We start from the raw sequence: 14380 nt of genomic DNA, 5'->3' as shown, positions 1-14380 counted from the left end.
TGGGAAACAGGATGGACTTTTTGTCTGATCCAGCGTATCACTTTCTATGTCAATTTCCACAGAGGTAGCAAATGTTTTTAGTGTATGTACTGACAAAAATACCTCCTATATTTGACATAGAACCCACTATGTCTACAAATATGCACGTACTTTTCTTTCAGCAGAAGCTGGCTGAGTCAAGAAAACATCCATGTCTTAAACCAAAATAAGCTCAGATCCAGATGAGAAAAAACCAACCTTAGTTTTAAAGCATTTCAATGTTTCTAGATTTGAAACTGTAGTTCTTGTGACCTGTTTCTTATCACAGAGAGCTCCTGGCATTTAACCTTCCTTTTAAAAATGTAGCTGAACTGCTGGAGTGAAATACCAAGTCTGAGCCAAGTAAGGAAAAAACCTTAGCTATTCAGTATTTTCAGAAAAGGAATACACAATGACGTTTTATTTTATTTTATGAGGAAGTTAGAAAACACACATATAATGAAATTGTTCTTTACAAAGACCTTGTATTCATTCTAAAACTGAAAATTACAGGTAAAGAAAGAATTAACTATCTTCTCAAATGAAATGTTTCCAATATCATGGCTTCTCAAAGTAGTTCCCATCGCAAAGTATTTAACAGCACAATCATGCTCCTGCTAATCTCCTCACCTTCCCATGAATTCTTACAGCCCAGTGAAAGTGTTTTAGATTTTCTTTTAAAAACAAAACAGCTACAGTCCTACCACATGGCAAGTCAAAGCTGTTGAAAAGTGAAACATAAAATCAGCACAACACATGTCATTAATCTGGCAAAATATTCTGGGAAGTCCAACACAGTTAAAGGCAATTCATGCTTTGAAAAACACATGAGCTTGTTTTGGTGTTCCAGTTTATTAAATTTAGAGCCTGATTTATTTAGATCAATGTACATTTTACATATTAAAATTAGATTTTGCCCCATAGCATCACACCCTTCTACAAGACAGACATTTCAAAACTGGACAAATTTTCAGCTCCCAATTATTACTGCCATTGTTTACACAGATACTACCAGTGATGCAATAATAAAGGCAAAATTACAAGAATTTGAGAAAAGTTCTCTCATAAATGTTAATGTGATAAGAAGTGGAAAACAGAACAGCTTTGGAACCAGGGAGAGTTAGACTAAGTTCTCAGTTAAGTGTCTACAGGTCAGAGACTGTCTCAGGTAGGCTACCATATTCTGATACAATAGCCACCAACATTGGAGGTGACTGACAAACTATTTTCTCATATGCCGACACAGAAAAATGGGGGGAAATAATTAAAGAATATATATACACACACATTCACAATAAGCTTGACTAATTCTGTACTTCCCTTATGGAAAAAGATTTCTCATGTAATGGAAGTACGATTTCTCTCATTAAATAATAAGTTCAATTTTTTAAAAAACTTTTTTTGCTAATTCCTAAAACCAGACATGTATAGAAAACTTATTTAAATCTTCCAAATTTCTCATTTTGCAGGAAAATATACAGACACTACTTTTGTTAACCTTATGCATCAAAGTCCATTAAGAGTTTAAGTACTCACAATTTCCAGGCCATTTATATGGTTCTAGAAGTTCATATGCCTCTCACTTATCTAACTCGGAATGGGAGGAAGATGGGCAAGGGAGGTTTTTTCTATGCGAGTGGGAAACTTCAACCTTTGTTGAAGTACAACTATCACCCCCTGTTTAAGATTTTTCAAGCTGAGCTTATACTAGTTGTCCAGAAAAGTTGTAACTGATTTTATTCCGTATACATAGAAGCACACAATTTTTTTAAAAAACCCTTTAATTATGCCCTCCTGAAACTGTTTTAATCTGCGCAGAAAAGGACCCCCTGACAAAAGTAATTTTGATCTTTAAAAAAATCCAGCATGACTACATTAAAAAATGTAATTTACAATAAGCAGTGTAAATAGCAAAGATAAACAGAAATGACAAGTTTCACAAATGAAAACTGGCAGACATGTTTACTCCAAATATTTATAAAACTTTGTATCTTCCTTTGTTGGTTGGTTGGTATGAATTTTGCTGTAAGAGAAGAAAGCAGGATACGATTAATCAGACATATAGTTAGCATACTTTCTAAGCCAACTCAACTATAAAAACAGTAACAAAAGTATATTACAGTGTAGCAAAACAAGAGTGTCTAAGGGCAAGGAAACACATAATGGAAAGCTCAATAAAGCATTTGATTGTGAGTTTAAGTGTCTGAAGTCAGCTCACCATGGAATAAACAAAGAATCCCAAATCCGAATCCAAAAGAAACACGATACAGAGCAGAAAATTATTAACATTGGTTTTGAAAAAAAGAAAGCTTCAATTTACAAAAGGAAATAAATCAGTTGTCTTCTATGGAAAGGTAAGAGATGTTTCCAAAGAAGCACATATGCAACCCTCTTAATTTTTTTTAATGTACAAGGATATGTTTGCTAACCCCTTGGAGAGATGTCTCTAATAGCAAAATCCTCACAGTATTCTGTATCTGTTGCTCTAACAGACTAGCAAGAACACTGGGGGGCTGACTGGTCCAGTATTTCTGGATTTGAGGTATTAAGTATAAATAGCTTAAGGGAGCAATCCTATGCTTCTGTGGAGGGCGCCTGGGAGGCTGCTGAATAACTTGAACCTTCCTCTCCATGACTAGAAAGGGAGAACCATGCTCAGAGGCCTCACTGGTTTGGCAGCACAAAGCCCTGCTGCCACAGCTTATTGGTCCTCTGCTCAGAAGGCAGTAAAACAAAGCGAGTCATTACAGGAGCATGTCAGGGCAGATTGGGGGAGGCACTGGCTCTCCTGGATCCAAAGCTCCTCCATTTCCCAGAAATGCCTAGAGAACGCAGGAGTAACTATACCAGTTCTGGAGCTGGTATAGGTTATTTCCCCTCCCACTGGAAACAATGAGAGGGTTTTTCAAACAAAGGAATTGGTGAGGAAAAAAGAGGGAGGATTAGGTAAGAAGCCACCCACACAACTATATTTTGCCCTGTCTGGCATAAACCTGGTAGGGCTTTTGGAAATGGAGGCTACTTCACCCCTGAGTCTCCCCCGCCCTCCATGAACTTCGTAGGATTAATCTGTCCAGATAGTATTGCGGAATTATAGCACAAGTGGCAAACTGCATCTGGCTAATCCAGAATTCCTTCATGCTCCTTGAGCAGTTTCTACACATGGGTGGGGCTGCCCACCTGTCATATGACATGAGGTGATTTTCCTTTGAATCTCTAAGCATGCTCCTGATTTTTCCTTTGCATCTCTAGCTTAATACACTTCTAAGATCAAAAGGAAAACCCCAGAATTCAAGTTGTTGCTGCAAAAGAAGAAATGCATTCTTCCTTTAATCTGGTGCTTTTTTTAATTTGGCTGGGCAACAGAAAAAGATACCAAAGTGCCAAATTCTATCAGTGGCTGGTCTCCTATTTATTCCTTTACATTTTAGCCATGTGGATTCACCTGCCCCTCACCTGCTGTCACACGATGTCAGGTGTTGGGCAGGTGGGCGTGGTTTAGACCAAACTCATGCCACATGTCAAAAGGGGAAGCCTGAAAGGCCTAATTAAGCCCGCAGGTGAGCTGCTCCCCACCGCTGATAACTGCTATGAAATACCTGGAATTTCAGACAAAAATTATGACTATTTCACCTACCAGTCTGATAAGCTCTTCTTTGATAAGCCTGGTGATTTCTGCCTTTGCTTTCTGCACAGCCAATTCATTGGCACCTGAAAGCAGAAAGTAAACAAAAATTAAATCATCAAGGACGAAGCAAGAAAACAGAAGAATCACATTGTGTTGGTAGCCATGAAAGTGCTTCAGTAATCCAATAATTCGTATATTGTGACATTAAACCTAAATTAAGTTTCATAATGTTATACACATACATATTCACATTACCAAGAAATTCAGCAAAAACAGCAAGAAGAAATTAGTGAACAATGGAACAAGCACCCTCATGTCGCCTTAAATCCATGGGGCTTGCATGGAGTTCCCACCAAAATTAATAACAAGGATATACGTATGGGAACGTGCTTGCCAGGGTTACATATTTAGTGAGTTTTGTATGTCTGAATAGCTATGCAGGAGTGATGCAATTCTCTCTTTCTATGACATTACACCAAATTTAAAAGCCATTAAAATAGTTTAGGTCTAAAACAGTGGCTTCCCATATGAAACTGCCTGCACACCTTGATTAAATAAAGGAAACCCTGCTCCAGTCTCTGCTCCCAGCAGAGACACCGTGGGTGGTGATCTGAAAGGAGGCCTTCTCGATGATGGGCTGCAAATGCCCCCAAAGAAAAGAGTGAGATGTTCCTGTAACTAAGAATTCAACATCCTGAAGTTACACTGGCAGCGTCTTATGGCTATGGCTGATGGTGGTTAGATAAGAGGTAGGAAAAGAGGGTTGTAGAATCTTTTTTACCATCCTCCTAAAAAAACCAAAAAGGTAAAGGACCCCTGACAGTTAAGTCCAGTTGCGAACAACTCTGGGGTTGCAGCGCTCATCTCGCTTTACTGGCTGAGGGAGCCAACATTTGTCCACAGACAGTTTTTCCGGGTCATGTGGCCAGCATGACTAAGCCACTTCTGGTGAAACCAGAGCAATGCATGGAAACGCCGTTTACCTTCCCACCAGAGCGGTACCTATTTATCTACTTGCACTTTGACGTGCTTTTGAACTGCTAGATTGGCAGGAGCTGGGACCGAGCAACGGGAGCTCACTCCATTGCAGGGATTCAAACTGCCAACCTTCTGATTGGCAAGCCCAAGGCTCAGTGGTTCAGACCACAGCGCCACCCGTGTCCCTTACCATCCTCCTAGCTGGAGCCAAAAGTAAAATGGTGGCTGATGTGCAGAGGCAATTACCTGCTGCATCCCAAGAGCCCCATTTGCTGAGATGACCTGTACATGCAAGATGTGATACAAATTTGTATATGCCTTAGAGCTTGTAAGTTCTTGGAGCTGGCCCTAATGTGGCTCCCCTCCCCATCACATGGAAACATCTAACAATATGGAAGATTCCTGCTCCAATAATTGAGGCTGCCAGGAGTGTCTGGTGTTGGTTATAGAACTAGAACAATGCAGTGGAGTGTGCTCACCCCCTTCAGTTGAGAGAAAGACAGGGAACAGGCCCTGTCTACCACTGACATTTCATCCTGCTACTGTATGGGCATTTCCGGTTGGGGAGGACAAACCTGAATCTACTCTGGTGTGTTACCCTGGTCAAGACTGGGTACTTGTTTTGCTCCAGCTTAAAAATGCCACCACCAGAAGCCCTGCACTTCCCCTTGCTTTTGACAAATCATCGCAAATATCTTTAGAAGGTCAAGTCGCTGGCTGGTTGATGGGAAAGGTGTCTTGTAATGAGCTGACAGCTTGTTTGAACTCCATGCACTTTCACAGTAACCACTGTAACCGGAACACACATCCATTGTCCTTCATCTCCAGGTGAACCAATGGGAAGTCCAGATGGCAGTATTTAAAAATGTAAAAGCTACTATTGTTCAACTTGCTCCTTTAATTTCTTCTTGTCAGCAATTTTGGACACTCTGGTCAACAGTGAGCCCTCTGCTGGTGTGGGCACACAGGGAAATGTCAGACCATGTTGACTCCTGAAATTACTCAATATTGCAGATTTTCCACACCTTGTTGCAGATGTACCCTCCTGAATACTGGCTTGTGTCAAATTGACTAAGTGGTTAATCACTACAGCCAATATTTGTGTCAAGCACTTCTCCCACCTCACTGAGAACAGCAGCACATATCACCTGCTGTGCCAACTTTTCTAGAACAAGGCAGAATTCCTTTCTTTGCCCTTTAAGAAAGCAACAATAGATGTGTCTGGGCATCTTTTCACAAGAACACAATTCACTTGACTTTCCAGCCTAGTTAGCTGCAATGCTTGCTAAAAACATGCCCTATGTGGCATTCATTTTACATTCACCAGACGGCTGTAATGGGAGTTTTCCCATAACAATTGTTAGACTGTACTAAATATATTGTTTTAGTGGAAATGATTAGCAATACTCACTCTCAATGGCCAAGTAAATTTTTCGTTCTCCTTCCTTGGGCTCTTTGCCTGGAGGAAAGTATGTTCCTCTGATTGTAATGGCAGCTTCAGAATATTCACTTATTCTGTGCAGAGCTTCCTTTGATGTTACTTTCCACCTGGCAGTCTGTAAAACAAAAGAAGCAAAGAAAAGTAAAAGATGCTAAGTATTAAATCTAAAAAGGCTAAGTGGAATTCTAAACAAAGGGACTTCACAGTACGTAGCATAACAGAATGACCGGAAACCAGAAATGGGGACACAGTGTAAGTGATTAATGCTTTGATATTTAGAATTTTTAAAAAATATATAAGTAACATTTTATGAAAAGTATAATAAGCACCATTTAATAGTTCTTTTCTTTCATTACTACGTAGGACAATTTTAAAAAGCGAAACACTTAATGTATCAGAAATAGTCTATATAAAACATTATCAGAAGACAGCTATATATATATGCACAAGCTGTCCTCAGATAATCATTATATATATTATTATAAAACAGCCCTGGTGGAAGTGTAGTTTTGTTCATGAATGAAGTCTCTGCAGTGAGTTTCTGAAGTGCCTTTATGAGTTGGAAAGAAAAATTATTTGGCAGAATGTCAATGGATTATTAAGTGTGAATATAGTTGACATATTTTTAAAGTAATTTTCAAGACAACAAAAATATATTGGTCAGAAAACAAAAAGTAAGGAAATCTTATTAAGTGGAAGAATATCTTTTTCAGTGTGAAAGTTTCAATCCTTCATTAAACCACAAATGCTGCTTAGTGAGAAAGTCCATAGTTGCACAGCAGCAGTTAAACAGTTGATAATATTAAGGATGGATATGGCAATTAAGAACCTATGCTAGCAAGAAACTGTCTACTAGATTCCCAGCTAGAGCCCTGAGCTATCCAACCACCATTGCAATATGAAGAATCCACCACCACCAAATCTTGCCTGTGGGAAATCATTGATCTCCAGTTCTTCCTCATATCTTTTAAAAGATTCATTTTGTCCGCCTTCCTGTTTTTCCTCCTCTTGTTTCTCTATGGGCACGTAATTCAGCTTGGCATTGATCTTCTCAGCCAGTTGTTCTGCAATGGTCTTTGCAGATACGGTTGGAGCCTGAATGGTGCCACCCCTCAGGATAGCATTTGTAGCTTGCTGCATCACATCCTGTAATAAGGTATTTTTTAAATAAAACAAAACAAAACGAATTTCAGAAACATACCACAGCATGAGGTAGTACAAGAATTTTATCAGCATATGAATGTTGTTTCATAACCACCTGTGCATATATATTCTAAACCTGCACAAATGAGACGTCCCTATCACTGACTAATCCCAAGCCCCCTTGGATGTACAAACAAAACAAATGTTGAATTGAAACAAAGACAATATTATCCCAGGATAACTAATCATATAAATTCCCAGATGGGTAGCCATGCGAGCCTGTTGCAGCAAAAGCAGTTAAAAAGACTGGAAACAAAAATGCTTGTGGTACCTTAAAGGCTAACCAGTTTATTATTGAATAAGCTTTTATGGATGATGAACCATAAAGGTTTATGCCATAATAAATTTCTTAATTTTTAAAGTGCCATAAACTGCTATTTTTAATCATAAAAACGGGCCTTCAGACGGGCTTTGCATTCTAGTAGCAACTATATATAAAAGCACAGCACACCTCACATAAAAAATTGATACAATTATGAGCAGAACCATGCGGTCTTGGTGTTCAAAGTTAAGCCTGAAATCAAACACAGTGTAGTCAGAAATGCACTAGCTATAATCCAGGTTACAGCAGATGTGACGTGCCCAGGTTTTGGAAGGAACTGCCAGAATAAATAATGCAGGCTAGGGCCACTGCTGTGACAATCTACAGATCTGCAATACTGGATATATCTTTTATTTAGATAATAAACAACGCAGTGTATTTTCCAAGAGTGATCTTGTTCATGTATCGTTAGACCCTGAAATTTTAACAGTGGAGCTGCTCTCATTACAGACTTAAACTCATCAATACATTATCAACTGGGCAGGTCAGCTATGGGCCAAATTATAAGTGACTGGAGCAGCTACATGCATTCAAGTATGAAGCGGAACATCTGTCCTTTTTGAATTTTTATTTTATTTTATTTTTTGCACCTAGGAGTATATGCCAGTGAGGAGAGCTATTCGTTCCTTTGCCCGACACGGCTGGCTTCCTCTGCTGCAAGCATTTTTCTCCCCACTTCAGATATTAGAGTTGGCTGGGAGTGTTTTGAAGCAATGGAGCACAAGGCAAAGTAAGGGATGGCCTAGCTTCCCTCATCCATGTACTATTTTTTATGTCTGCCCATTTAAGGCATGAAAGTGAGACATATTCCTAAATAAATATGGCTGCCCCATCACATCAAGTTTGGCCTAACAGAACTAAAACAGCATTTTGCTACCAATTATGCTTTTAAATGAAAATGCTGAAAAGCGTTAGAAGGCTCTTGTCCAATTTTGCACGGGTTTACATACAGGTATGTCTATAAACATGGCCTAAACTGTATTGTGTTGGCTTGTTTGCAGAATGAGCTTATAATAAGAGGAAAAGAATCTGGAACAGGATTAAGCACTTTCTCAAAACAGCTGCCCCCAAGTCATGACTCCCTTTCCTAGGCTGCAACTCTATACAAGCAACCAAGTGGTAGGGATCCAAAAAGCCCAAGGGTTTCAGGATGCTTTTGTTATACAAAAGAAAACAATGCTAGGCAAAAAACTGTATTTGTAAATCCTCTGTTCCAAACACTGCTGTTCCAGAAATCCACACCTGCATTTTCTGCATGCAAGTAGTTGCATGCATCTTTGGATTCTGGCCTAAGTTTTGAATGGAGTTTTATCCTAGTACAGTGGTATCTTGGGTTAAGAACTTAATTCATTCTGGAGGTCCATTCTTAACCTGAAACTGTTCTTAACCTGAAGTACCACTTTAGCTAATGGGGCCTCCCGCTGCCGCCGGTGCGCAATTTCTGTTCTCATCCTGAAGCAAAGTTCTTAACCCAAGGTACTATTTCTGGGTTAGCGGAGTCTGTAACCTGAAGCATCTGTAACCTGAGGTACCACTGTACCATGAAATACCTTCTATGAGAAAAACCCTCCGCTTCTTAGCAAAATGAACTCACCCCAAACATAAAATCCAAGGACCAATAGAATTGAATAGATTACACCTAAAAGTAATATAAAATTAGTATGGTGATGTCTTTTACCTGCTAGTGATAATCTGACTGGCATGCTATTTATTCTCTGAATGATCTCAACCAGTCACTGATCATTCAACTAGCTGCTATAACTGGTTGCTCTTTTTTTTTGCTGTGACAGGAGGCTTTTCATATGGTTTTACTGCTATGCTGCATTTATTTATTTATGATTGTAACTAAATTTTTACTGTTTAGTTTTATGTTATGACTGTTAGTTGCTCTGAGAGTCTGTGCTGAAAGAGCAGCAAATAAATTCTGTAGCATTTTAATGCCTCCTGTTACCAAGACAACTGAGCCAACACACTCTCTTGCCATGCAGTGAAATTACCTCAGCATGCCAAGATAGGAAAAAGTGACTGAGGTGCTTCAGCAATGGGAATGCTCCCGATTTTACTGCACTGTGGCAGTTTCACTGCCGCACAGCAAGGCAGGGAGCGTCCGCCCAGCTGCCTCAGCAACCAAGGCATGTGTCCTACTCCCCTCCCTGATGGCCAACACTGGCCATTATCGTATGATTCCCTCTATGTTCCTTGACCGGTTAGAGTAAGTCAGAGGAGAAGATAGCTCAGACCAAAAAAATAAGTGCCAAAATACCTACAGAGGAAGAAACGAGAGTTGTGAATTGTTGCAGAGAAAAGAGATCCTGTTTAAGGTTTTCCGGCAACTTTGCATTAACTCATGATTCTGGCATGTTCTCCACATTGCACACAAATAGTGGGCAAAATACTGCTCACCTAGGAAGTGGCTCGTGCAGAGCAAAAAGTATATGAACAGTAACCCATTTTCAGATTAAAAAATTCCTTCCAGTAGAACCTTAAGAGACCAACTAAGTTTGTTATTGGTATGAGTTTACGTGTGCATGAACACTTCTTCAGATACACTGAAACAGAAGTCACCAGACCCTTATATTTTCAGATATTAACTTTATGGCTGAAGTAAGTTGGGCCTGTTTAGCATTAGTACATACATATTTATAGTACTGGTGCACTTTTTTCTTATCTTTTCTTTTCCCTTTTCTATTTCCCTTGTTTTTTGGTCAACAAACATACTACTTAATTTTATTTAATGTCCTTTGGGACTATTTAGGCACCTTTTTTTTTTGCTATCTATCCCAAACTGGGACTGAAGCGTTCATAAAAAAAAGAGAGAATTATTGACAAAAATGAGAAAATTCTTATTTGGTAATCACTGATACCGAGCATGCTAACAGCCAACCACAAAAAAACTGTTCATGCAGAAATACCATTCTATAAAGAACTTTTGTTAAAAAGGCATATTTGCATGTCAAATATGGTTAATGACTTTTTTTAGGAACTGTGAAAAATTATTAAGGTATTTCTAACTTTCATAGTTGGCCCAGTTATTGGCACTAATACTTTGAATTTCTGCATCAACAGTCACATCGAAAACACTTCAAATATTGCCAACATATATGCAGTGGAACTTTTGGTTATCTGGACCTCCCATATATGAATTCCTTTTCATGCCCTGTGCTCCTCTGCTCTGCTAACCAAGTCATCAAATTCCTAGACTGCCCAGCAACATCTGGTTCTTCATCCCTGCTGTAGCAGCTATTCAAAATAAATACTTCACTCCTCACTTCTGGGATAGTTACATATATAGAACCACAGAAAGGCATTAAAAGGAAATGTGAATTTTTTTACTCCTTTTTCAATAGTACTTAACTTGGACTGTATGGTTTTGTGTCAATCAAAACTGAGCATTTTTTAACACAGAACTCTGTAAACAATGTCTACACCATTTTTTACCCCAGTGTAAATGTGTGTGTCTCTTAGGGTTGTCCAGATAATGAGAATTCTACTGGATGCAGTCGGCAACATATAACATATTCAATAAAAGTTTAGAAATGTTTGCTTTGTAAAGGAGGGTGACCTTAAATTGAAAAGAGACCAATACTTGTGCCTCGGCTCCAAGATTCTTCTGTGCATTGATTCTCAATGCCAACCTCTTAGCAATTTCTAACTTTTCTGCATTTCCTGCTGTTGGGGCAGGAACGTTAGATGTCCCGCCAGATGATGCCATGTCCTTTACTCTTTTCTTTGAATTGAACATACTTTCAATCTGCTCGTCAATCTATTGAAAAAGAAAAAACAATGTAATTTCAAGTTTTCAGAAATTATGGTCAACTCCGTCAATGGAAGCCCAGTGCAAGGGCTTTTCCTTGTGTAATGGGGCTTCTCCCATCTCCTCCCCCTGTGTGACCCCCACAATTGGCTCTGGGGGAGGTCAGAACTCCCCGGAAAAGCACACAGTGGAGGCAGGATTGTTCCATCTGACGTGTGCAACGCCAAATTCCACCTATTATATGAATAAAAGCAAGAATCAGTCTCTGAAATAATTCATCCTGGGGTGCTGACAGTCTCATTTTGAGTGAAAGGCAATAGAAAAATCCTCAAAACTTGAAAACCATGCCTGACCTTCATTATAAGCAGTTTCCAGAAAGGTAGATAAATTAGTTCATTGCAGAAAAAAACAACGAGGAACCTTGTGACTCCTTGAAGTGTAACAAATTTCTTATTACATACAGCTATCGTGGACCAAAATCTACTCCATCAAATGCATCTGATGAAGTGGACTGGACTTTAGCCCCCAAAAGTTTATGTATAATAAATCTGTTTGTCTTCAAGGTCTCACATGGTTCTTTGTTATAAACAGCGGGTAACGTCCAGTGATGTCTGCCCAACTCTGCAAAGGGACTTCACTTGTGTAACATGACTTCCCTTCCTTTCCTCAACCCTGAAGCCCCCCACATGTCCCCAAATCTGATCCAGCAGATCTGACAATCTTTTGGAGTGAAGCCTGGGAGCTCCCAGGGTCCTACAAAAGGTGAAGACAGGAAACTCCTGCTGCACAAGGGGATGTCCACTTGTGCAAGGTTGGATGCCATCCAGTATTCAGTTTCCATTTAATGTAAAGAGTACGAAGCATCTGAATGCCAAAAATCCTTTTAATTGTATATAAAAAGGAAATTCAGCTAACAAGCAACCATGTTTTTGTGAAATCAATCAGAACAGAAGCAGAAAAAGTGAGTCACAATTCTGTAGTTACTATGTGTATATATGAAGAGAATGCTATACTAAAAAGTAAATTTAAATACTTACTGAAACTGCCGTATCTTCATCATCTGAATCTTGCAAGCCAAGTGCAGCTTTTTGTAATTTCTTCCGCTCATTAGCCAAAGCCTCCTCAGTTTCATCAAACTTGAATCCTTTCCCAGAAAACCCGCTGCTCTTCTTAATTGTTTTTCCCTCCTAAAAGGCAAATCTCCTTTTCAGAAGTCACTTCCACAACATAAAAATTCCAACTTAGCTTTTAACATGTCTATTGCAAATATTTCAATACTTGTTTATGTTAATGAATGGGGGAGCTGATCCTGCTAAAGTACTGCTAAGCACCCACAACACATAATGCAGGTAGAAAAATTCCATCTGCAGAAAAAGTCCAAATGTAGAAACAAAAAAGCAGATTTAACAGGTATCACACAGAAATATATTTCACCTTAAAAAGTAACTACATGGCACCTGTGGAACAAAAAGAACAAATCCACTGAACCCTTATTCTTTTTTAAATATTTCCATGCACACCCAAGCAGCATTTTAACAAAAAAGTTAAAAAATAAAACTGCAATGCTTTTCAGCCTATAAATCGAGGCATGATCTACATATGCAGCAAAATGCATATGTACACCATTTCAAGCTGCAGGTAGGGGGTGGGTGCTATTTTTTACTACTCCTTATGTATAAAACTTCCTAGATGTAAAAACAAAAACACAAGGCAGAAAGGTCAAGCACAGGCTACTCCCTTTTCTAGGACTCTACTACAGTGGTACCTTGGGTTAAGTACTTAATTCATTCCGGAGGTCTGTTCTTAACCTGAAACTGTTCTTAACCTGAAGCACCACTTTAGCTAATGGGGCTTCCTGCTGCCCCTGCGCCGCCGGAGCACGATTTCTGTTCTCATCCTGAAGCAAAGTTCTTAACCTGAAGCACTATTTCTGGGTTAGCGGAGTCTGTAACCTGAAGCGTATGTAACCTGAGGTACCACTGTAGTGGGAAGTTGTTGCACAAAATAGCACTCAAAAATGCCATCACCAAACCAGCAGTCTGAAGTAAACTACATTCTTTTACCTCCTTCTCATTATATTATTACCAGGCCTAACTCTACAGCATGGCCTCCAAACTTTAAAAGTACAGCTTGGATTCAAAAAGCAAAAGGAACAAAGCTCCTGCAAACAAGGACACATAGTGCTCAAGTAGGCAGGCTCTATGGCAGACCTCAAGCTACTGTTTGCTTTCTCAGAAAAACATATTTGGATTCGTTTCACTTTTCTCTCCAAACACTCAAAGTGGGAGGAGTTCTTGAGCAGAAGACACTTTGGCTCCAACCCCATAAAAGCCACGTTAAAACTATGTCCCAACAAGTGCCCATCTGAAGCCTATTTAACAACTGTTTTGTCTTTGCACAAACATTATCAGACAACGGAAAAGTGGATTACTTACAGCCTTCTGCTGATCTTTGAAGTCAGTCCAAAGCTTCTCCAGCTCAGGAGGAACTGGATTACTTGACAACTCCAAAGCTTTAATTATATCACCAGCATACCGTGCTTGATCTTCAGTAATGAAGGTATAGGCATAACCCTGTTAATAAAATATTATGTATAAACTTTGGGGGCAGTTATATTTTAGGACACAACAATCCACCAAGCTAGTGTGAAGAACTTAATTCACTGTTTGGGGACAACCAAATATATAACAAATAGGGTAACAGGTAAGAAGAGCAATCACAAGACACCAGTCTGTTTTAATCTTGTGGCGACTTCTTGACCCACAGGTGAATCAATGGGAATGTAGTCGCTGACTTCCGTGGTATCACAGTTCTTTTGCTAAGGTTTCCACAAGACCTGATAGCATTCCAGGATTGACTTTTAGCTTTTTTTAAAGGCAAGAGACAGGGGGCAGCATCCAACAAGTCAACTACACTGATGCAAGAAACTTGTGTGTGTGCAACAGCCCACTCATCAGGTCAAGACAGTTTGGGGGACTCTGGAGAAGATTGGGGGGGGGGGAAGGGAACAGAAGATCTGTTGCACCAGCAGAATCC

The 14380-nt window shown here is 39.4% G+C and overlaps 1 protein-coding gene across 4 annotated transcripts in view; it reads right to left on the bottom strand.

Annotated features, from left to right (window-relative positions):
* Positions 1 to 409: 409 nt before the first annotated feature.
* DDX46 (DEAD-box helicase 46) overlaps positions 410 to 14380 on the bottom strand; it is a 35651-nt gene continuing 21680 nt past the window's right edge. For 2 of the 4 annotated variants that reach the window (XM_080996267.1, XM_080996269.1), the window contains exons 18-24: positions 13780 to 13917; positions 12382 to 12531; positions 11153 to 11353; positions 6993 to 7211; positions 6036 to 6180; positions 3656 to 3729; positions 410 to 2041 (exon numbers count right to left, since the gene is read on the bottom strand). In XM_080996267.1, the coding sequence (XP_080852393.1) occupies positions 1994 to 2041; positions 3656 to 3729; positions 6036 to 6180; positions 6993 to 7211; positions 11153 to 11353; positions 12382 to 12531; positions 13780 to 13917 (975 nt within the window). In that variant the 3' untranslated portion in view covers positions 410 to 1993. The remainder of the gene's footprint in view (positions 2042 to 3655; positions 3730 to 6035; positions 6181 to 6992; positions 7212 to 11152; positions 11354 to 12381; positions 12532 to 13779; positions 13918 to 14380) is intronic. The other 2 variants (XM_080996268.1, XM_080996270.1) reach the window with 1 other exon arrangement.

This window comes from Podarcis pityusensis, assembly GCF_964106645.2.
Source record: "Podarcis pityusensis genome assembly, chromosome: 2".
Taxonomy (NCBI): Eukaryota; Metazoa; Chordata; class Lepidosauria; order Squamata; family Lacertidae; genus Podarcis; species Podarcis pityusensis.
The sequence above is the reverse complement of the archived record's forward strand: the minus strand, read 5'-3'. Positions and strand labels throughout refer to the sequence as shown.